General features: G+C 41.2%; 1 protein-coding gene across 1 annotated transcript; it reads left to right on the top strand.

Annotated features, from left to right (window-relative positions):
- Positions 1 to 368: 368 nt before the first annotated feature.
- Positions 369 to 24209, top strand: ndufb6 (NADH:ubiquinone oxidoreductase subunit B). Its single transcript, XM_060926660.1, has 4 exons — positions 369 to 652; positions 13457 to 13549; positions 13746 to 13790; positions 24066 to 24209. The coding sequence occupies exons 1-4, from the start codon at positions 473 to 475 to the stop codon at positions 24135 to 24137; spliced, it is 390 nt and encodes a 129-aa protein (XP_060782643.1). The 5' UTR covers positions 369 to 472; the 3' UTR covers positions 24138 to 24209.

Raw genomic sequence — 24209 nt, 5'->3', positions numbered from 1 at the left:
AACAAGTTAATTGAGGAATTCATGGAGTGTGGGGTCATGAAAATAATTTATTGCAGAGATAAAAAGCAAATTAAATGCAGCCGGGTCACTTGTGACCCATGTTGCGCATTAAAGGGTTAAGGCTGTTAAACCGTATCGTGCTGCAGCGGCTCAGTGAAACTCGCGCAGGTTTAACACAGCAAGAGGCGCAAAGCGGAGTGACCCTGCAGCACCTTCTTTATTTATCTTAGTAATGGAAATTTTGACCTTCCATTTATTTAACAATTCCTTTCAAGGTATTAATATATCTGGAAAAGAAATAAAATGTTCTCAACTGGCTGAAGGAAAAAGAAGAAAAAAAAATCCTGCCGAAAGGCGCTGTTAGTACTTCCGGGTTGTGGCGCGGTGCATTGTGGGATGGTTGTCCTCTGTGGAGAGTCTTTGCTGTGAGGTGAATCGCCCCGGAGAGAGAGAGAGAGAGAGAGAGAGAGTGATGTCGGGCTACACGGCGGAGGAGAAGCTGCGGCTGCAGCAGTTATCGGCTCTGCGGCGCCGCTGGCTGCGGGATCAGGAGCTGAGCGCCCGGGAGGCGGCGAGCGGAGCCGCGGCTCAGAGCCGAGTGCAGGCCTTCTGGAGCTCCTTCACCCGGCCGCAGAGCCTCTGGAGGACCTCCGTGAGTGCTTCACCACACTGCATCATCATCATCATCATCATTATTATTATTATTATTATTATTAACACTTCATATTAACATTAGGGGTGTGTGTGTGTGTGTGAGAGAGTCACACCGTCTCATAAATATAATAAGTTTATAAAATGATGGATGAAGTAGCCGGGTATTTTTAAAACCGAACATTTCCCCCTCCGTTTATAAAAATGTTTTATCCACAGTTCCACACCACCTCGTCTGCGAAAAAAATCCCTTCCACACATAACCGAGCAGCTGCGTTTCCAATCACAGCCATAAGCATTCCAAACCTGTAGATGGCGGTATTTCCCCAAATCCGACCCCCTAATCGCATCAGAACGGCACCTGCACAATAATGAACGCTTTCAAGGCGCTCCTCCGATCCGTGACTCTCCTGCTTAATCTGGCTTCTGCAGTAAACAAACGTCGCACGTTTGTCGTCAGGGCAGATTTGTTGTCGTTTTTTTGGCGCAGATTGTGACGTTCTAAACCGCAAAACTCCGCTTATCTCTGTCCACACGAAAAGGCATACACGGAGTTTTCAAAAATCTTCACTTTGCCCGGAGTTTTTTTAAATATTCGTTTTTGATGTGTTTTCATGTGGATGACAGGCCAAAACGTAGAAAAATATCTTCGATTTAGCAGAAACCCGGCTACGTGTGGACGGGGTCTGAGACTCACTGGAAACCTGCGATCAACACAATGTTGTCATCAATATTTTCATTACATTTTTTAAATAGAGCAGCAGCTACAATTATCGACACCTTAAAGGAACAGTCCGCCGTACTTCCATAATGAAATATGCTCTTATCTGAATTGAGACGAGCTGCTCCGTACCTCTCCGAGCTTTGCGCGACCTCCCAGTCAGTCAGACGCAGTCAGACGCGCCGTCACTCCTGTTAGCAATGTAGCTAGGCTCAGTATGGCCAATGGTATTTTTTGGGGCTGTAGTTAGATGCGACCAAACTCTTCCGCGTTTTTCCTGTTTACATAGGTTTATATGAGCAGTGATATGAAACAAGTTCAGTTACACAAATTGAAACGTAGCGATTTTCTATGCTATGGAAAGTGCGCACTATAATGAGAGGCGTACTAACACCTTCTGCACGCTTCAGCAGCGCATTGATATCTGAGCTCCGTATCAACGCGCTGTCGAAGCGTGCAGAAGGTGTTAGTACGCCTCTCATTATAGTGCGCACTTTCCATAGCATAGAAAATCGCTACGTTTCAATTTGTGTAACTGAACTTGTTTCATATCACTGCTCATATAAACCTATGTAAACAGGAAAAACGCGGAAGAGTTTGGTCGCATCTAACTACAGCCCCAAAAAATACCATTGGCCATACTGAGCCTAGCTACATTGCTAACAGGAGTGACGGCGCGTCTGACTGCGTCTGACTGACTGGGAGGTCGCGCAAAGCTCGGAGAGGTACGGAGCAGCTCGTCTCAATTCAGATAAGAGCATATTTCATTATGGAAGTACGGTGGACTGTTCCTTTAATGATCTTTTGGCCGTTTCAAAGTAGAAAAGACTTTCCATACGGGCTGCTTTACAATCAGGGGACAAAGTTTGTGTCACAGGGGTCCAAAATTCAGACTGGTTCTTGTACCAGTGTTTAAGTGAAGGACGAGTTAAAGAACAGATTTCAGGTAAGTTTTTGACGTGTGTGTATGGTAGTTTTGTGTAATCTGCTATAAGATAAAGAAGATGAAGTGTAGCTTTAAGCAGGGCTGGGAGAAACAAATGAAGTGATTCTCGGAGAGGACTTTTTTTTTTTTTGACAATTCAGAATCCGCTACTTCCATAGTGCTTTTAAATATAAGGCTGTAAGCTTTGTGTTAGTCGTCTCTAATATTTATGTCCCAATATCTTGACCACATTTTAGGATGAAAATAATCATTTTAGATATGTTATTTTATATTGAAAAAATGAGCTGTCTCGGAGAGGACTTTTTTTTGACACAATTACAGACTAATTTGATCAAAATAGTCTGAAAACTTACTGGCATTCAACATTAAAACTTAACTATGTTTCCAATGATATGGAACCAAATATGTGTTTTATGGTATAAAGAATGATGTAAGTGCATCCCTTTTGTGGTCAAAAAAGCACTTTTTCTAAATGACGCAAGTAATTTTGCTAAATATGACACACATTGCCATACATTCACCAAAAATAACGTTATCACAATTTTTTTTTGCATGGTAAATAGAGCTATCACAGGGCTACAATAAACAACAGAGTTTATTTAGTCAAGCCTTTTGATATTGAAGATAATAAGTGTTAAATGCGATGTTTAGCTTGCGAACCCTGATTGTAAAACAACCCGTATGTAAACTGTGCATGAATAATGACTCAAACTCACACTGGGGGAAACGAGCTGATTCCAGATTACTGAGCGCATCAGATCACGTGACACCGCTCCACAATTATCGACACCCAGATGATTATTTATTTTAAAAAATAATCTGTATGTGGTATTAAGTTTTCAAAACAATTCTTGTTTAAAATGTGTTTTACATAGACTTTTATATTTAGTCCAAAATATCTTTTATATAAATATATGGATGTCAGTGTTTACAGAAATGATAGCCTGGCTAACACAACTTCAAAGCTCTCTGAGCTATTGGTCTGGCCAAGATATTAAGCCCAACCGTTTCCCAGAGCCCGTGGTTGACCCGCCTCCCTGAAATGCCTCAGTTTGCTACTGGTCGAAGCCAGAAAAGGCTGTGACGAAGCTTAAACCAATCACATCACTCTTTCCTCTGACGTATGTGACGCGACGGGGCTAACTGGTAGATTAAACTCTTACCGAAGCCGGTCGGGAGCAAGGCGAAAACGTCCTTCCTTTCAATAAATACCTCCAGGGCTGCTCTTTGCTCCGTTTTCAACGAGAACTTCCCGTTGAATGCTTTCAATACAGCATCTACCGCTGTGTTAAAGGCTTGCCGCTGCTCCATGTTCGTGATGTGAATGAAGCGCTTCCGGCATAGATTCTGTAAACAATCTGTGGCTTCCGGTCGCAGTTCTACTACGTCACTGCCTTGAACACGCCTCTACCCAGGGCCGTTGGAGATGCTCAAAGTTGATTGGTTCCCGATTTTTCGGGAGCTTGGAAATGCTGTAGATAGCCTGCCTGGCCAGACTAAGCTCGGAACAGGCCCTCGTGTTGCGTCACGCTTAGGATGGGCGGGCCCAGGCTACAGAAATGAGGAAGTAATTCTAGTGTTTGTAAACAAATGAACTGATGATGTTTAACCTGCGACAGAAAATCGTTTTCTTCCACTTTAAGTATTTCAGTGATTCTTGAGAGTCGGGACAAAACATGTCCCACATAGACAAGTCTTATTTATATAAAACATAAAGAAATTAATAATGATTGGCATACTCACAAAGTTAGATCTAAAGGAATTGTGAATACTGATGTTATGTTTTAGCATAGATAATTAATTTTTTGGGGGATATTTGTTTAAATGTATGACCAGTGGTTAGACAGCCCATGTGATTTCTCTTGTCCTCAGCAAGCGGTCACAATATTCACCAGCACCAAAAAACTTTAAAAACCTCTACGATTGTGAAAACATTTTTCTCAAATCAAAGATAAAGGTTATAAATGTATAAAACAATGCATGCCATCAACATCTAAAATAATTTTCATAGAAATTTGCCTATCAAAGTTGTGTCCTCTGTTTCCGTCAACTCCGTCAGATTTTTTCTTAAACCTCATTAAATCGGGCAATAGCACGGTCAGCTATATCCCTGAGGGTCCCTTTTCATTCTCCTGGCTGTGGTGAATGCATCATTACCATATATGGTCTGGTATGTTTGAAATTTTTTTGATATTTTAGATGAATGATGTCAGTTTTCCTATGGTCACAGCTGGAGCATGTCAGCACCATCTCTCCATTATGATCAGTGGCGGAACTAGACTTTTTTCCTTGGGGGGGCAAGGGGGTGGCCAGGACTATTTCACACACACACATGCACGAGCACTCACGATTAATGTTAGTGATTGTGTGCTGTATATCTGTTTTTTATCTTGTGTTTAAATTATGCATTATTGTTATTATTATTTATTCTTACATGGTGTTGCACCTGTTCTTGTCTTGTGTTCTTGCCCATGTCATGACTTCTAATTATTTTTGTCTTTTTGTTATATATACATACACACCTTTCTTTCTTTCAACATTAAAATTCCAGGGACGACAGATGAAAGAAAACTAGTCAGTGATTATTTCTAGTGCATTTACATGTTAATTACACACTGATCCTTCTTAAATAAATAAACTTATAAACAATACTTTCAGTTTACAATCATGTTTAAGTAGCTGCGTATTAAGCACACAGAAGATGTCATTCTGAGTGTAATTTGTAGTTTATTAATGTACAAAATGAATACGGTGCATTTACCAGCACCCTGACACCACTGACTGGAACTAATGCACACAGTTACTCAGTTACTGACACACTGAGTCAGTCACACAGTTACTCACACACACAGGTACATATAGTCAGTTGTTCACACGGCCAGTAGTCCATCAAACCATCAACTTTCCACAAAAAAATAAATAAATAAATCTCAACTGAAAAAAACTGTCTGTTACTCCTAGCATGACTTCCCTTATGAAAACAAAATGCAATATTTTCATGTCCAGCATAGATATTACATTACAAGGGTTAACATTACACTCACTGCCTACATCTTTTCTGTCCACCAACTCCACACCCCCTTAATGCGTGACCATAAGCTACCATACCAGCAACGCCGAGTAGGTCCAACTTAGTCAATAAACTAAGAACCCAAATCATCACACAGATATCTACCGTCTCTCTGTAATCTGCGGCTAGCCTCTACAAATGACGCAAAAGATGCCACTGTTTATTAAGAACGTGCAGAAGGCATCTAGCTTCTAGCAGTAGCACAGTGCTCCGTACACTCTTTCCGTAGCAGAATGGGCGTTTTTTGCACTTACAACAAGAAGGTTGAGTGCCACGGTAATAAACACACTCCCTGTACTTCCTTCAAAAGAGGGTCTAGTCTTCAAAATACACCATGATTTACTTAATTCTGAACATTCTTCATACTGCTAAAGGTCACTTCACATCACACACCTAGTTTTGACTACATCTGCGTTTTCACCTTTTCTATTGCCAAATCATTCTGATTTATGAAACGAAAATCGATTGGCCAGAAGATCCACTGACTGATCTTATTGAACTCGCGAACTTATTTTGGGATAAACTGCAGTCGTGTACTCACCGATATAGGTCAGTCTTAAAATCCATCTGGCTGAGGAGCAGCTGCCTTTTCTGTTCAATGGTTCCTCCTTCTTCTTTCCCATGTCTTCTATTGTAAATTGGATTGCAACGCCTTGTGGTAGCTTGCATTGCGCCATCTACTGTACAGGAGGGACCTAGCAGTCACAGACTTCAATGCAACTGGCTTTTCTCGTGCGGTGCCGTAACATGTCAATCATCTGGGGGGGCACCTGGGGTAGCCAATCAGATTCCAGGGGAGGCTAGTGCCCCCGCAGCCACCCCTGTAGCTCCGCCCCTAATTATGATACTTATTCAGTGTTTCCCACAGACCAGGTAGCAAGTTGTGGTGCTCCACTGTGCTGATGAGGGAATCGTGCGCGGTGGTGTCGTGGCGGTCGGTGGAGTCGGTCATTGGGGTGTATGCAAAGTGTTTACAGCGGGCGGTGTTCAAACACGGTATTTTTCTTCAGAGTCACCTGCTGGGACTATTTTAAAGCTACAAGAAGCATTTGAGATTATTCAGTTCAATCTAAATTCTTTTAAGTTCTTTAAGAGAAGACAGCTAAAACAATTTTTCCCAGAACCCTGCCTGGTTTCATTCCTCGACCCAACTTTACATTACAGCGCAGGCCATTAGTTTGCTGGGCTTGATGTTGGTGGAAAACCTGTCTTTTAAATGTAAGAAAATTACTCACCAAAATTGAAGTTAAAGTTTAGTTTTTACTAGAGATGCACCGATTGCAATTTTTTGGGCCGATTCCGATTTCCCATGGAGTGTGACCTGCCGATTCCGATTTCATTTTTTCAAACCACTTCACAGCACACACAGACTATTTTCTTTTTATCTTTAATAGAACATTCTGCCAGATTTTCAGTAATAAATTTTCAACACCTCAAAGGTTGAAAACAAAAAGACATTGTTCTTTGTAAAATCTTTCTTCATGTTTGGTATTAACATATTAATTCCTGAAATAGGAAATTCACACAAACATTTTTTTCTTTTCCCATCCAATATCTGGCACAAAAACAACGTCCCCCTCATATATTATTTGCCCACTGCTATGGAACACACTTTCATAAGCCTGTTTAGATCTGAAAACTTCTGCCTTATAGAGCAACCCATTTCTTCATTCAGTATCAAAATACTAAAATAATTTCCAGTCATACTTATACCATAGCCATTCTATCATCTTTGTCAAATGTGTATTTGTAGAGTAATTTCCAATGGAATCAAGTGCAACCAAGGCTGTAAAACAAACAAAAAGACATTTTTCTCTCTCTCTTTGTACAAATCTAACTAGATGTTTGGTAATGGGCTAACGTATTAATTCCTGTAATGGGAAATTCACACAACCACAAACATTTTCTTCTTTTCACATCCAATACCTGGCACAAAAAAAAATCACTATATTTGGATATATTGCTTTGGAACACTTTCATATTTAGGTCTGAAAACTTAACCCTTATGGAACAGCCCTTTTCTTCTTCCCACATTCAGTAACAAAACATACAAAAATAATTTTCAGTCATACTGCCATATGCCATTATATCATATTTGACAAATGTGTATTTGTTTGGTCTTTTTCAATGAAAACAGGTGATACACTTGCCATATAAGGATATACAATTAACAAATAAATAAAAATAAATAGGTGAAACTTAAAGACAGATGTTTTTTGTTAACGGCGTGCGCCGGAGCTCGTTCGGCGCGCAGGACTGACGCTGTTCTGCATAAGCGCAACACAATCGCACTAGAAAGCATGTTCAAGCTGCCAGTGGAGCTGCAGTCTTTTTAGTTGTGAATTACGAGTATCTCCACTTTCATCTCTATGTGATACACAAGTTTTGATCGGCAGAAAATCGGCATATTTTAATTTTGCCCGGCCGGTCGCCGGTCATGGCCGATCACGTGAAAATCGGCTGATTCCGATCAGCAGCCGGTCAATCGGTGCATCTCTGGTTTTGACCTTAGTTTTTTGCCTTTTTGGTGGCAATCTTTCAATCATTCTTTAGTTGACATTCAAGGAATAAATTGCAAAAAACAAGCTGGAGGTTTTAATTTTAAATATTGAACTCAACACTTACCTCAACCAATACTAAAATGAAATAAAATATAATATAACAAAATAATAATAAAATATCATAATTACATGTAAGAAACCACTTAAGGTAACACCAAGGCAACTAACAGTAATGAAAAGCATTACCCTAATTGGTGCAAAGCCTGCATGCCCTATCAGAACATTTAATTCTGCGTGGCTTCCTGAAAAAACCTCCAGTGCCCTATCGTAAGGGAAGTGATTGCTGAAGCGGGATAAACGGGATAATGCAATAAGGCCGGTTCCTCACGTCAAGCTGCTGCTGTCTGCATCAGAATTGGTTTACAGCCTGACTCAGGGATGTCCGTTTCCTGTAAGCCAAGAAGGCTATGATAAAGCTCATCACGAGCACGGCGTAGGCTACCTTTTAAAATAAGGGGTCGGAAGGCGAATCGGGAAGGCTGCGTTATTTTTAATTAGCCAACAGGCCTACTCGCAGTCCGGGTATATGCGCACCGGCAGGCCTGTGGACACGCCACGCCTCTCCGTCTCTGTGTGTGGGTGCGTGCGCGTGAACGAAAAGAAAGAGCACTATGAATGAACGGAACGATACGCAACAGATTTTTATTTTTTTTCCCAAAATCGCGAGTCTGATTGTGTGGCGATAGGAATCCATTGTGTGGCGCTGCGCAACACAACGGCCTATGTATGGGAAACCCTGATTTTATTAAACCATAGTGGATTCAATGAAGTATTTTATTGGGATTATGGAGACAGTTAGCAATAGCCAAAAAACTAGCTAGCTGCAGTGATTTTTTTTTTCTACAGAGGGAAAAAACAGGCCATTTTGTCAACTCCGTCAGTGTCAACTCCGTCAGATTTTATGATTGACGGAGTTGACAAATCCACCAATAACCACTTAATGTGCTAATATTATACTATTTTTGAACATAGTAAAGGAATAGAATGTTATTTTAGGGTTTTATCTGCACAATCGTACATATACAGCATGCAATTACATTATTTTACAATATGCTTATAATTTGTAGAGTACTTATTGCATAATTTTATCAGCTTATTATTGAATAACTTTCCAGCACGTGTTCTATATAGCACTTGTCTACATGATTGATTGATCATAAAAATCATAAAGGTGCAGTCTGTAGTTTTCACTATTGAAAATATACACACTGGCTTCTTATAGAGAGCTTGCATGTGATGTCACAGCCGATCCAGATTGTGACAGACGCCATCGTGTCGGTCAAACGCCATATTCCGCCTTCTACTTCTGGTTCTACTTCTGCTTTTACTTCTACCTTTTCTTCTGGAAAACCCTACTATATACAATTCTACTACAACGGCTGCGGCTACAAGGTCTCCCTACCTGTGCACGTTTTTTATGTTTTTTTGTGTGTATTTTTGCGTGTTGTTCGTCTGTACCGGACTTCAATATCCACTACAACCGTATGGACTTACTGGACATTGGTTTCCAGCAGAAAATGACGGTTTGTAGCGATTTCCATCGCATGCACAACATTCCGGACGAGAAAAAAAAAAAACATTCCGGACGAGACCAGATTGCGAGACCAGCGGGGTCTCCGTGGATTGTTATCGGAAGCAAAGCGAAGGAGGCGGTGCCGGGAGCTGAAGCAAAAGCGAGGCTGCAGGCAGAGCCGGCCTGTTGACTAAGTTCAGAAAACAGCTACTCAAACCTCCACTGCCAAGCCTCTACCTCTCCAACGCCAGATCCATGTAAACAACACGGACGATTTGGAATTACCTTATTGTATTCTATAATTGGCTGGTCAGTGCTATACTCAATACTTAAGTGACTTACCCATCCAGTGAGGATCATTTTCTTGCCTACAAGATGCCACATCTGAGTCGCTGACAAATCCTGAATTTCTGTAGAGATAACTGTCCAGAGATTTATAAGCACGCAGCGCTTCACCACTGAACAGCGAGGGAAAGTTGATGAGGTAATCATACACGTCCGGGTATTCCGCTGGCAGTTCAAAATCCGGTCGTGAAAACTCCGTCCGGTAAGCCATAAGGGTCACAAATCTGTAGATCGTTTATTTTAGACATATATCTAGTTATCTGTTCATTAGAAAAATGAGCCGTGTAGTCCGTCGGTTGAAATTGATCCATTCTGTACACGAGTGCAGCAGTATTCAGCGGTGTTTTTGACCGACACGATGGCGGTTGTGTACTTTCCGGTCACGTGACTGCAAGATCTCTATAGAGCGGGGAAGAAGTTCAATGTTGCCTTTTCAAATCCAGTTTACTTGGACCATCGGACCAAAAGTGCACCTGTGGTAATTTTGTCTTGATTATATTAAGATAGGATCCATAGGCTATGTGTCCAGAATGCCACAGCATCCTGTCTCTTTGACTCGGACAGAATTTTTTTCTTTTGTCTGTTATTCCACCTACACTAGGGTTTGAAAAAGCAACGTGGAACTTCTTCCCCACTTCCCATGGTAAAGGTGCACCAGACGGTATTGGCAGTACAGTAAAAAGAACAGCTGACATGACAACCTGGTGCTGAGAGGAAATGATGTGACAGATGGACACACATTCTTTGAGAAGGTCTCAAACAGTCTGAAGGGCATTCAGCTGCACCACAGTGTAGAAGAAGACATGGAAAGACATGATACACTTCTCATGGATCCTCTCAGACCGGTTTCGTCAACAAGACAAATACACCAGGTCATCGCACATGAAAACAGGATCCACCACAGACAACTATCGTGCTTTTGTAGCAGGATGTTGGATTGCCAGTGCTTCTGCCCAGGTACCTTCTATTTTCAGGGCCCAGATGAACAGCAGAGTGATACCCGGAGGGCAAGAAAGAAAGGACCTTTAGAGATATTGTGGGAGGAGATGGAAAATGAAATGGAAGAGTTGGATGAGGAACCATTGAAAGGTCCTGAAGGTACTGTGACAGTAACAACTGTTAGCAGCCTTAACAATGGGGACTGGTTAGCAGTAGTGTATGATGACCACTGGTGGCTAGTAAAGACCATTGCTGTGGATGCTGATCATCAAGATGTGAAAGTGGAATTTCTGCATCCCTATGGTCCAACAGCAAAGGTTAAGCCCAAGTGTGGCAAGAAGGATGTCTGTTTTTGCCCAGTTCAAGACATCATAATGGAACTAATGGGAAATGCATCACCAGTCCAATCAAGAACACGAGAAATCTACAGTATTGCCCCTGATGTGATGGACTTCATAGAGCGTGAGCATGTCCGACGCCTGCTGCTCAAGGCGTAAGTGCCTTGTGTGACTGCATTCATGCTCTAAAGCATACTGCGTTTTTTTTTTTTTTTTCATTGTAAGCACTTCCTCAACACCTGTGTTCCTGTTCTCTTCTTTTTCCTAGTTTTGAAGCATGCCATGTTTTGCAGCAACACCTATGGCTGATTGTTATGAGCTTAATTACATTTCTTCACTTATTTTGAAAGTTTGAAATGGTGTATTTGAGTTTGTTTATTACAGTTGAATTAAAAATATGTTCAGTATAAGACAAGGAGTTATTTCTTAATCTACTGTCAGTTCCATCTGTTTAAAAAAAGCATGTGTGGATTAATCAGAAATGCAAATACAGTTTTGTCAACTCCGTCAGATCTTCATCAGCACTGTCAGATGTAGGTTTTTATAATTTTTTTTGGGAAAAAACAAATTCCTTCAGTTTTTGTTGTTTAAGTAATAAAGGATCATCAGATCTACATCATCTTGTGTCTTATTCGTGTAAGGATTCTTTTTCTTTAGTGGCAAAATAAAAGATAAAGTTTGAAAATGCAAAATTTTAGAAATCTGTGTATTCATAAGAGTGTGAAATTAAGCCTTTAGTTTATATATTATATTTTATTGCTTGTCAGAGTAACTGAACACTATTACAACATCACAACTTAAAATTCTTGTTGGGCTATTATAATTATAATTATATACTTTTAGTGTGTCTGACGGAGTTGACACAAATCAAGTTTTTAAGGTGAACATGTGAATTTGTTAAAAAGGTTTTTTAACCTCCAGCCTGCACCTTTACATGGTTAAATAGCACAGCTCTTTATCTACATGAACATATAACTCTAATCAATATAGTATAAATTTTCAAAAAAGTTTTTCAGAAAGTGTTTTGTCCCGACTCTCAAGAATCAGTGATTTTCGTAGATCACATTTTGTTAATCATTCTTTGTTGTTTGTATTAATTTCTACTTTTGTAGTTTACCAGTAAATATCAACAGGCAATTGACCTTGTCATCGCATGAACATCCAGGTCAAAGGTCACATGTCATTCCTCAAACCAAAATATAAAGTGTCTCCTGCTCTTGTAATATGTGGTAGATATTTACAACAAACTGCAAAAAAAATTCTGAATGGAATCGAAAAATCTGAATATTTCAAGCATGTAATTTTTTTTTAGACCAGAATTAAATTGCTAGCATATAATTCTATTTATTGCAATCAGATTCCAAATATTCTATAATCATTCCATTCTGTTATAAATCAGAAAATTATAACTCGGTACTTTTTTTTTTTTTTAAAGTACTTCATCTACTTCAACAATGTTATGCAAAGATCGATCCATAACAGTCGTAAATGTCCCATAATTCCACAGGGTGTTGATAATGGTGGACACCGGTGAAAGTGATCACTATTATCGACACCTCACGTGACTTCTCAAACACACATTTAGATACAAAATGGCGACTGTCAAATGAAAGAGTAAGAAACAAAGTAGGTTTTGACGAGGAGATCATGAAATATCGGTGAAATTGACCAGTAAAACATGTCCATGATCTTTCCACCACGCTCACCTGCGATGATAATGTCTGGGTTTTCCTCAAATTGCTGATCGTGCTAAAAAAAATTCCATCTCCAGTAATGAGCTGTGACATCAGACGACAAGATCAAATGGCAAGAGGAGTCTTCCGGTTGATTAATTAACCAATAATGACTGTTGAAACTGAAACTCACCCTTTGCAAGATTTTTAAAAAAAATTTTTTTATTGGTAAATCTAAAAAGGTGTTGATAATTATGGACTGTCAATAATTGTAGCCGCTGCTCTATATAGGTAAATGTTCAATATCCTGAATATTTAATGTAGAAGATTGTGCAGTATTTACAGATCTTTAACGTGAGTAAATGAGTGATATTGTGAACTGCTTTGTACAGAAGGTTTGGATGAGAGCATCTGCTAAACACCTGTAATGGAACGAAATGAAAATTGTTGTATAAAATTAGAAAAGAATGCAAAATGGAAGCATTTTCAATAAAAATCCAAACACAGTCCAGGGGTTCTGGAGGAAACCAAACACATTGTGACTGTAAATCAGCGCTCAGTCTACAGAATGCTGTAAGTTTCTGATTTAAAGATGAAAAAGTCTCTTAATAAACCACCACAGTGAAAACACACACACACACACACAGGTTCTTTATATTCCCCATGTAACTGTGTTTTTATGATTGTGTGTGTGTGCAGGCATTTAAGGCATATAACGTGGGTGCGTTTGTTCTGACCCGTGTCCTCATTCCAGCCTGGGTCGTTCACTACTATGTGAAATATCACCTCAGTGTGAGTATAAACCATCATCTCATTACAGAGACGAGAACACAGCATTATAGCCTCATACTCCCCACATCAATCAATAAATTCATCAAAACATCGTAAACATGTGGGAGTGTGTATGCAACTCTCCCCTGTGGTGCTCAACAGAACTGTGTGTGTGTGTGTGTGTGTGTGTGTGTGTGTGTGTGTGTGTGTGTTACAGAAAAAACCGTACAGTGTGGTGGAGCTGAAGCCCAGACTGTTTCCGGTAAGTACAGTGAAGCTGCTTTCTCACACACACACACACACCCTGGAACCACTTCCCGTCTAAAGACGATTTGTTCTGGAACAACCCGACACCAGTGGGCACAACTCGCTCCACTTTATGAGGTGGTGCAACTTGTTCTGGAACATCTTGTTCCTGCTTACCGTCTAAACACAATCAGTATCCAGTAGGAGGGGCTTATGCATGCGTTGTAGTGTTCATCTGGGCGAGACTGCTTCAGCTCAGATTCAACAGTCAGGTCTTCAGTTCTTCTCAAGTGCTTTTCCTTATCAAACTTCACCTTTAAACGATGGATTCGAGCGATTTCCGAACCAACCGCAGTGAGGACAGGGTCGCAGGCGAGCTGGATCCTATCCCAGCTGACTACGGGTGAAAGGCGGGGTACACCCTGGACAAGTCGCCAGGTCATCACAGGGCTGACACATAGACACAGACAACCATTCACACTCACATTCACACCTACGCTCAATTTAGAGTCACCAGTTAACCTAACCTGCATGTCTTTGGACTGTGGGGGAAACCGGAGCACCCGGAGGAAACCCACGCGGACACGGGGAGAACATGCAAACTCCACACAGAAAGGCCCTCGCCGGCCCCGGGGCTCGAACCCAGGACCTTCTTGCTGTGAGGCGACAGCGCTAACCACTACACCACCATACCGCTATATAAAATATATTATATAAAAATACACACACATTTTGTGTGTGGATAGTGTCTTGCAAAAGTATTCATCCCCCTTGGTGTTTGTCCTGTTTTTGTTGCCTTACAAGCTGGAATTAAAATGGATTTTGGAGGGTTAGCACCAGTTGATTTACACAACACGCCAACCACTTTAAACGTGAAAATTGTTGTGACAAACAATAAGATGAAAAAACAGACATTTGGAGTGTGCATAAGTATTCCCCCCTCAATACTTTTGTAGAGCCACCTTTTGCTGCAATTCCAGCTGCAAGTCTCTTGGGGTGTGTCTCTATTAGCTTAGCACATCTAGCCCCAGGGATTTTTGCCCATTCCTCAAGGCAAAACTGCTCCAACTCCTTCAAGTTAGATGGGTTGCGTTGGTGTACATCAATCTTCAAGTTATGCCACAGATTCTCAATTGGATTGAGGTCTGGGCTTTGACTAGGCCATTGCAAGATATTTAAATGTTTCCCTTTAAACCACTCCAGTGTAGCTTTAGCAGTATGTTTAGGGTCATTGTCCTGCTGGAACATGAACCTTCGTCCCAGTCTCAAACCTCTGGCCGACTCAAACAGGTTTTCCTCCAGAATTGCCCTGTATTTAGTGCCATCCATCTTTCCTTCAGTCCTGACCAGCTTTCCTGTCCCTGCAGATGAAAAACATCCCCACAGCATGATGCTGCCACCACCATGCTTCACTGTAGGAATGGTGTTCTCAAGGTGTTGGGTTTGCGCCACACATGGCGTTTCCCATGATGGCCAAAAAGTTCAATTTTAGTCTCATTTGACCAGAGAATCTTCTTCCATGTGTTTGGGGAGTCTGCCACATGCTGTTGGGCAAACTCCAAATTTGTTTTCTTAAGCAATGGCTTTTTTCTGGCCACTCTTCCATAAAGCCCCGCCCACTCTGTGGAGTGTTCAGCTTAAAGTGGTCCTATGGACAGATACTCCCATCTCCACTGTGGATCTCTGCAGCTCCTTCAGCGTTATCTTTGGTGTCTTTGTTGCATCTCTGATTAATGCCCTCCTTGCCTGGTCTGTGAGTTTTGGTGGGCGGGGCCTTCTGTTGTCAGGTTTGTAGTGGTGCCCCATTCCTTCCATTTTGCTATAATGGATTTAATGGAGCTCCCTGGGATATTCAAAGTTTGGGATATTTTTTATAACCCAACCCTGATCTATGGGTCTGTCTCGGAAACTGGTCTCTCATTTGGGACATTATGGTCAAAAAATAAATTTAATTAAATTTTTTTTTTTTTTGCATTTACCTAACACTCAATGTTTCTTTTGTCGTGTTTAATAAGAAGAAAGAGAGCATCTTGCTTTTTCTGGCCTCCACTGTGGAAAATTAATTACAATTCAAATGCTTTTGTAAAATTGATTTACATATAAAATAACTCCATCATGAAGAATTAAAGCCCCTCCTTCACAGATGAGTGAAAATATTGAATAAATTTCCTCTTTTTGATTGCTTGGGTTAAAAATGCCAAGTTATGATGGCTGAATTGATTATTCACTTAAATATGAATAATATGATACAGTTTGGGTATTTGATATGGCGAAATAGGACACAATGGAAAAATCAAGAACACACCGGAAAGATGAGAATAACGGCGGTGGTAAAAGAACAGCGACTGTACCGGCTGAAGGTCGCGCGGGTCTCTGCTGCGGCGCGCGAGCAACGGGACATCACTACCGCACCGGACGGAGCGCGAGGCGGGGGCGGGGCAAAATGACTGGCTGTAGAGTCTATCAAAAGTTTGATCTAAATTGACCATGGTTGCAAAATATTGGCCAAAAATATGCAAACTCTACGAAATATGAAAGTAAGATGAAAAAGAAACATTCTATTGCCTTATACTGCAAGACTAAACAAAATAAAACTGTCAAAACTCACCTTTTCAGCGATAACGTCCGAACAGATCACCCGCGTAACAGAGAGACCACAAATGGAAGCACGATCAACTTCTAACTGTTGGAATGGAAAATTCCATTCTACACATGCAGATTGTTAATGTGTGTCCTTCCCCGCACACAAATAACACGCTACGGTAAAAAATAGACCACAACTCATTTTATAGCTCAGAAATTCATACAAGACCAGCTACCATCGTAACATATTCTGTAAGAAACATATTCTATACCTAACTTTCAGCTTTCGCTTTAAAAAACAAAATCACAGATTTATAACTAAATGTTTATATGGCGTAGTGATTTTAAGTTCCTACTTTTGGTGAGGTCGTGACCTCGACCCTGAGGCTTTCCGTTTAGATCAAAACACACGATCGTATTGGTTTTGGGTTTGCGGAAAATGGAGTTACAACGGTGATCAAATATTTTGCATGATGTTTTATTACAGTTATGATTATCAGGCCTAGACATTAAGCATTTACCACTGGAGGCCCATTGGGCCAGTGGAATTGAAAAGTTACTGGCCCAAATGGAAAATGTGGTTGCCCGAATGCGTCCGGTACCCGAACCACAGCTGCCGCAGGCAGCCGCTGCAAGCACCACAGATGCTTGCACAAAGAGGGGGCCCTGGGGGCCCTCCCCCGGAAAATTTTGATTTTTCAATTCATATTCGTGCATTCTGGTGCATTTTAAGGTGAAATTAATGAAAATAAGTATTTCATATTTTGCTAACATTATTATATCTTTATTGTTTGTTCACATTGATATTTTATTGTTTGCATTTCTTGTTCTATCAATTTCTTAGTTACATTTAAATATTTCCTTTGTTCTTGTTCTCTGTTCGTTTAACACATGCTGTTGATTACTGTTTTACATTAACAATTGTTTGTATAAGTTTTAGAATAAGCTAAGTTTTGCCTCACCATGCAACTAACTTGTTTATAGAATAAGCTTTGCCTGTAACCCACCCTGTGTGATGGAGACATATTTTCCTTTTTTGTCATGGTTTCAACTTTGGCTCATATATTCTCAACATTGTAGATATTGAATTCTCACCACTGTAGATATTCTTATAGAAATAGAGGTACAATTAACTTTTTATATATACACCTTTATATAATAGCCCCAAGACACACACAGGCCAGTCCCAAGTCTGGATGAAAGGTGAGGGTGGCATACTAACCCTCATCATGCTGGATTTAAATGGGCATTTTTATTGCCCATGAAGTTTTATTTCTTAATTAATAAAATATCATGAGAATCACTGACAAACCATACATTTCCTGAAAGGGTGGACTTTGGGGAATAATCTAGTGAGATTTTTGCAAAGCCTTACCTGCTCGGGGGTGATTTATAACCCTAATTACCTGTTAATCAGCTAATTAACAGGTATGCTCAGGTGAGCCAAAAAGGGGTGAAATGTTTGGGGTTTTTTTTAATAAGACAAGATATAAACACCAAATTTTCAGGATATGTCCTTGGGGGAACTACCGTAGTAGTAAATTTTTGCAAATTCATCTCGTTTGCATAAACCGTTGCCATGGCAACAGCAGATACCCTAGCAACTGGGGGTATACTGGGTTTAGCATGGTCTGGTTGTACCAGAGAGGGTCAGAATAGTTATTATTGTTGTAATGAACTAATGTAGACCTAGTTTGGCTATTTTGATAGATTTCATCATCTTTGGATATTTGAATAATATAGTATGTGGGATCAGATCTAATTTACCACATTATTTTATCTGTTCTATTTCAGTCATAGCAACGAACATTTATACTTCATTCTTGAATCACTAAAAGTTGATGCACGTGTAGCCATATTTCTTGGCAGTGTATCCTGAAATTTTGATATTAATATACAAAGTCTGAACGATTTTACACCGTCTGAAGTTAAAGCGTGCGTGTGGTGAAATGCTGTTTTACGATTTGGCGAGTTGTAAACCGAGTGTGATGTCGCGCGCTCTGATTGGCTGCCGAGTTCAAAATGAAGCCGAACATCTCCGAAGATGCACAAAGACGGCACACTCCTGCCGCGGCGCGGAAGATGACAAAAACAAAGATGTTGGACCTCGTATCGAAAAGGTGCATTTTACGAACAATTTCTTCACAATTCTGGGTAAAATATGAGTAATAAAATTTGTTAATTTGTATCGAAAACGTACTGGCCTGCCCGGGCCACTGTTTGGCCAAATTTAGTGGCCCGAAAGACGTAAAAAACACCACCGGGCCATCGGGCAAGTGCTAATGTTGAGCCCTGATTATTCTGTGAGCGCACCAATCCTTAGGTGTATAAAGTTACAACTTAAAATACAATTAGTGATAACTGTAGACTTTTCAGTGGACTACAACCTTTTTAAGGGAATGCGATGTAGTCAACCATTTATCATGTCCCAGATCAAGCCGCCATTTTTCCACAAATTTGCAGAATTTTTGCCAAATTCTGAAGAGTATTCACATCAAAGATTTAGTTTTATCTGTATTATTTCATTCATCATTTTATTTCAAATTAAAGCCAACATCACCATTCAAAACCGTATAGTTTATTGACCGAGTATATTTAGTGGGATCCCCCCACAGTACCCAGTTTCTGAGACAGACCCGTATACTTCTCCACAACTTTGTCGCTGACCTGTTTGGAGGCTCCTTGGTTCTTATGTTGCTTGCTTAGTAGTGTTGCAGAGTCAGGGTCCTTCCAGAACGGGCTGATTTATACAGACATCTTGTGACAGATCATGTGACACTTTCGCTACGTTCACACTGCAAGGCTTAATGCTCAATTCCGATTTTTTTGTGAGGTCGTTCACATTAACAAATATATGCGACTTGTATGTGATCCTCAGTATGAACGAAAAGCGACCTAAAAGTGTTCCGCATGCGCATTGCAGGATACGACGACGTCACACGCAGTGAGCATGGCCAGTGTTTACGGAAGTAAAACCGCCCGGTTGCGGTATGACCCATCCAATCTAGCTTGAATAGCTGCATCCCCCCAAATGGAAATCAGCTCCCTAACCTCTGCGTCCTTCCATTGAGAAGATTCAGAACCTTCACAGCCCGAAGCGTCCCTCGCATTGATGTCATGCGCAGGGGCGCAGATACGTTTTTGGAACTGGGGGGGACAAAAAACTGGGGGGGACAAAGCTGCCAGCAAACCAACCCCAACCCCGATATGCCTGTCAAACTTGTTGTGGGTTACTATAGCAACCAAGCTCGAGCTCGCAACCTGTACAGTCTGCGCAGCTCAAACAACCGAATATCAGTCTTTGTTTTATGTGAATTGTTGCAACTATGTATACACTGCTGTGCACCTCAATAAACCGAATGGTAATTAGTCTTTTGATTTTTCTGTGAGGTTTGCCTTATGCAAAGTGGGGAGGGACCGAACGAAGTGAATTTAAATCTGGGTGGGACGAGTCCCACCCTCTATCTGCGCCCGTGATTATGCGCCATGTTGTTGTAACTTTTTTTGAGAGACCCGCCGCCTACTTCAGCGCAGAATAGTGATGTTTGTGGCTTGTTGATGACGTGTAAGTCGGATGAATGCGACCTGGCGGTTCAGACTGAAGTCGCATATGAAAAGAGCGGATAGGAATCGGAATTAGGACCACATATCCAAACGGCCTGGGTCGGATTTGAAAAAATCGGATCTGTGTCGTTCATATTGTCAATAAAAGATCGGATACAGGTCACATATGGGCGAAAAGATCGGATTTGAGTCACTTCAGCCTGCAGTGTGAACATAGCCTTTGATTGCACACAAGTGGATCTTAATCAAATAATTGTGACTCATGAAGTGAATTGTTTGGAGCAGCTCTTATTTAGGGGTTTTATACGAAAGGGGGTGAATACTTATGCACAATCCAGATGTCTGATTTTTCATCTTAATTATTGTTTGTGTCACAATAAAACAACAATTTGCCCCTTTAAAGTGGTCGGCATGTTGTGTGAATCAATTGGTGCTAACCCTCCAAAAATCCATTTTAATTCCAGCTTGTAATGCGACAAAACAGGACAAACACCAAGGGGGTGAATACTTTTGCAAGACACTGTATGTACGTATATATTTCACTGTGGCAAAGCTAAAAAGATTAAAAAAAAAAAAAACTTTCCTTGCACACTGGTCAAATACCATTGTCCTGGAAACCAACAGCTGTCACACCATCACATAAGACTGGATTACATTCTGATCCCAGTAATTTCTGGCCAATTTGTTTTGCCAGCTGTCATGAAAATGTTTTAACACGTTGTACATCAACAACTTCATGAACACCTAACAACCAACAAACTACTCTCACCGTATCAATCCGGTTTTTGACCTGGCCATTCTACCTGCACGGTTCTCCTGGATGTCTCTGAGTTATTATTAATGAACATTGATAAAGGATTTCTGACTGGCGCTGTATTCTTAGCTCTAAGTCAGGTGTTTAACATGATTAACTGTAACATTGTGACAGTTCGTATGAGTGGGAGGAGCACAGAAGGACGGCGGGCCTTCTTCTATTTTGCACTTTTCAGTTGCAATGCTCTCCAGCCACACACACACACACACACACACACGAGTCGTCTGGTTGGGGAGAGAGCTCTCCTCCTCTGCTCTCTCTCTCTTTAAATAGGGCGTGGTCACTGGGGAAGAGACACAAACGCACGTTAATAAACATCAGGTGCAGTGATTCTGCCACTTACCTTCCCTGACTCCGCCCTCCGGTCACAGACCGATGCTTGACCACGCCCCCGCTGCTACAAACATCTTGCTTAATAAACACACTACTGTTGGTGTTCGTGGTCAAGCATTGGACTGGTCAGTCACTGTGAACGTTACCTCTTCAGATTTGATGGAACTATCCCTTGGAGTACCTCAAGGTTCGATCCTAGGACCTCTTCTTTTTATTGTGTTAATCAATGACCTCCCAAAATCAATTAATCATTGCAAGGTTGTTCTCTACACAGACGATACAGTCCTGTTCTTTGCTGGTACGGACGTCCATTCTATAGAGCTACTTCACGAGGAAAATCTTAATGCCCTCAATAACTGGTTTTCTCTTAATGAGCTAATCGTAAATTGTACCAAAACAAAAGTCATGTTTTTGGTTCTAACCACCGACTTAAAAGCTCTCCAAAGCCAGTATTGTCATTCGCAGGAACTGACCCAGAAGTTACAGGTTCCTTCAAGTACCTAGGTCTGACCTTTGATCCTACCATGACCTGACGTAATCATATTGACGATCTGTCTGGAAAAGTAGCTAAAAGATTAAACCTTTTGAGAAGAATTAGAAAGTATCTTACTGTGGACACATGCAAATATCTTCACGGCTCTTGGGTTCGGCTTCTTTATGAATACTGTGATGTGGTCTGGTCTAATGCTGACAAGACAAGACAAGCCTCGACAGATTACTGAGGATGTAGAAGAGAGGAGCCTGTATTATTCTACAAAAGAAGACCAGAGAAGAACGATCTGAAAACTAGTTTAGAGAGTTGGGTTCGATCCCTTTAACTGATCGTTGCCTATTTGTATTCAAATGCTTGAAAGGACTTTTTCTGTCATACCTCAGGAACGTTTACCTGTAATTCTGAAGAACATAAGCACAACACAAGAAACAAATCTAATGTTCACATGGTCAAAATATCATCCCAGTCTGGTTATAGAACCTTCAAATATTCTGCCGCTAAACTGTTCAACAGGCTGCATTCTATAGTTAAAAACTGTGTGTTAAATCATTTTGCTCAAACTATTGGTTATGTATGGAACTAAACTTGTTCTAGATTAACTCTAAATTGTTCTCTCAAACCTCTTAAGTTATTATAATTTTCACACTGTTTCTTAACGTTTCAATTGTCAATACAAATCATGACAGTTTTAGTATTTTTAGCCACATTATTATATCTTTATTCTATTTGCTGTTATATATTTGCCATTCGTTTATATTTGTTATGCACTTATGTAAATGTCAGCTTTTGAAATTTTGTGCCTAGTAAAGTTGTTTATTATTATTATTATTATTATTATTATTATTATTAACCTTACTGCAGTGTCCAGCTTCGGCTCCAGAGGAAGTAGGTTACTGTAACATCTAACTTCTGATGGAATCTAAACCCTGATTGGGTGAACTTTATTTATGAGAATGCAGAGTGTCCCAAGTCTCCGCGCTCTCCTTTTACACACCAGGAGACGCGTGTGTTGATTATCTGATTACTTTTAACCAGGACACACCACACTGCAGGAATATATTTATAAAAATGTTAAAATGTATAAACTCCTATAAACTATAGATGTGATTTATGATGCTGCAGCAGACATCAGGCCGTGTGTCTCTGTGTGTCCGTGTCCACAGTCTGAGCTGCAAACATGATGAAATGGTTAAAGGCTAAAAAATTCATTCAGTGAACCGGCAGCGCTCACTTCCGGGTTTGACGTCCTCACGCGTCACTTGCACGTGAGAGCAGGAAATGCAGTGCCGAATGTTTGGAGAGAAGATAACTGTGTGTGTGTGTGTGTGTGTGTGTGTGTGTGTATATATAATGTTTATTCACTATGTATTTACTTGTACAAAAGTACATCCACAGGCCATTTTATTAGGAACATGACACTGATACTGAGTGGAACAGCTTTCATTCTCCATGGCACGGAGTCCACAAGGTGTTGGATTCTCTCCTCTGAGATTCTGCTCCTTGTCCTGATTTGTCAGCTGTACGTTCATGTTCTCCCACACCTCCAACCTGCTCTGGTGGGTTCAGGCCTGGAGACTGAAGAACCCTGAACTCATTGTCATTTAAAGAAAGCACTTTGTGATGTGGGCGGCACGGTGATGTAGTGGTTAGCGCTGTCACCTCACAGCAAGAAGGTCCGGGTTCGAGCCCCGTGGCCGGCGAGGGCCTTTCTGTGTGGAGTTTGCATGTTCTCCCCGTGTCCGCGTGGGTTTCCTCCGGGTGCTCCGGTTTCCCCCACAGTCCAAAGACATGCAGGTTAGGTTAACTGGCGACTCTAAATTGAGCGTAGGTGTGAATGTGAGTGTGAATGGTTGTCTGTGTCTATGTGCAGCCCTGTGATGACCTGGCGACTTGTCCAGGGTGAACCCCGCCTTTTGCCCGTAGTCAGCTGGGATAGGATCCAGCTCGCCTGCGACCCTGTAGAACAGGATAAAGCGGCTACAGATAATGAGATGAGAGATGAGACTTTGTGATGTGGCAGCAACATTCTGAGAGACTGGAACATCTAAACACTGCTCAGTGTGTGAAAGGGAACATTCCTCACGTCATTCCAGCAACACCACCAGTCTGTGATGGGTTTCCCAAAAGCCTCTTAACGCTAAGACCATCTTAGCGTTAGGAGAGAGTGTGTTCAGTGTACTGCTCGCTCTACCATTTAACGATGATCTTCGTGCTACGATGCTTTTGGGAAACCTGCCCCTGAGGCAGGGGGTCTGTGGACTCGTGCTGCTGATGCCCCGTTCTGACCCGGCACTGTGGAAAGGAGCAGGACACCATGTGTTGTTCTGCTCTTGTCGCCTAAACGCCTTCTACTTGTGCTTTGTGAAATGCATTTGTGCTCACTGTGGTAAAAGATGATTTTATTTGAGTCCCTGTATCTGCTGCCACGTGATTGGCCAGTTGGATAATTCCAGGTGTTCCCATGAAGTGTCTTGTTTCATGCTGATTGTGTTGTGTGTTTACAGGGTGACACCATTCTGGAGACAGGGGAGGTGGTTCCTGAGCTTCCTGAGACTCATGGCCACGCCCACCACTGAACTGCACCTGTAATATAAGCAACTCTGTATATACTTCTGTATCTGAGAATAAAGACCTTTACACACACTGTA

Source organism: Neoarius graeffei, chromosome 7, assembly GCF_027579695.1.
Source record: "Neoarius graeffei isolate fNeoGra1 chromosome 7, fNeoGra1.pri, whole genome shotgun sequence".
Lineage (NCBI taxonomy): Eukaryota > Metazoa > Chordata > Actinopteri > Siluriformes > Ariidae > Neoarius > Neoarius graeffei.
Note: the sequence above shows the minus strand (reverse complement) of the source record. Positions and strands in the feature narration are given on the sequence as shown.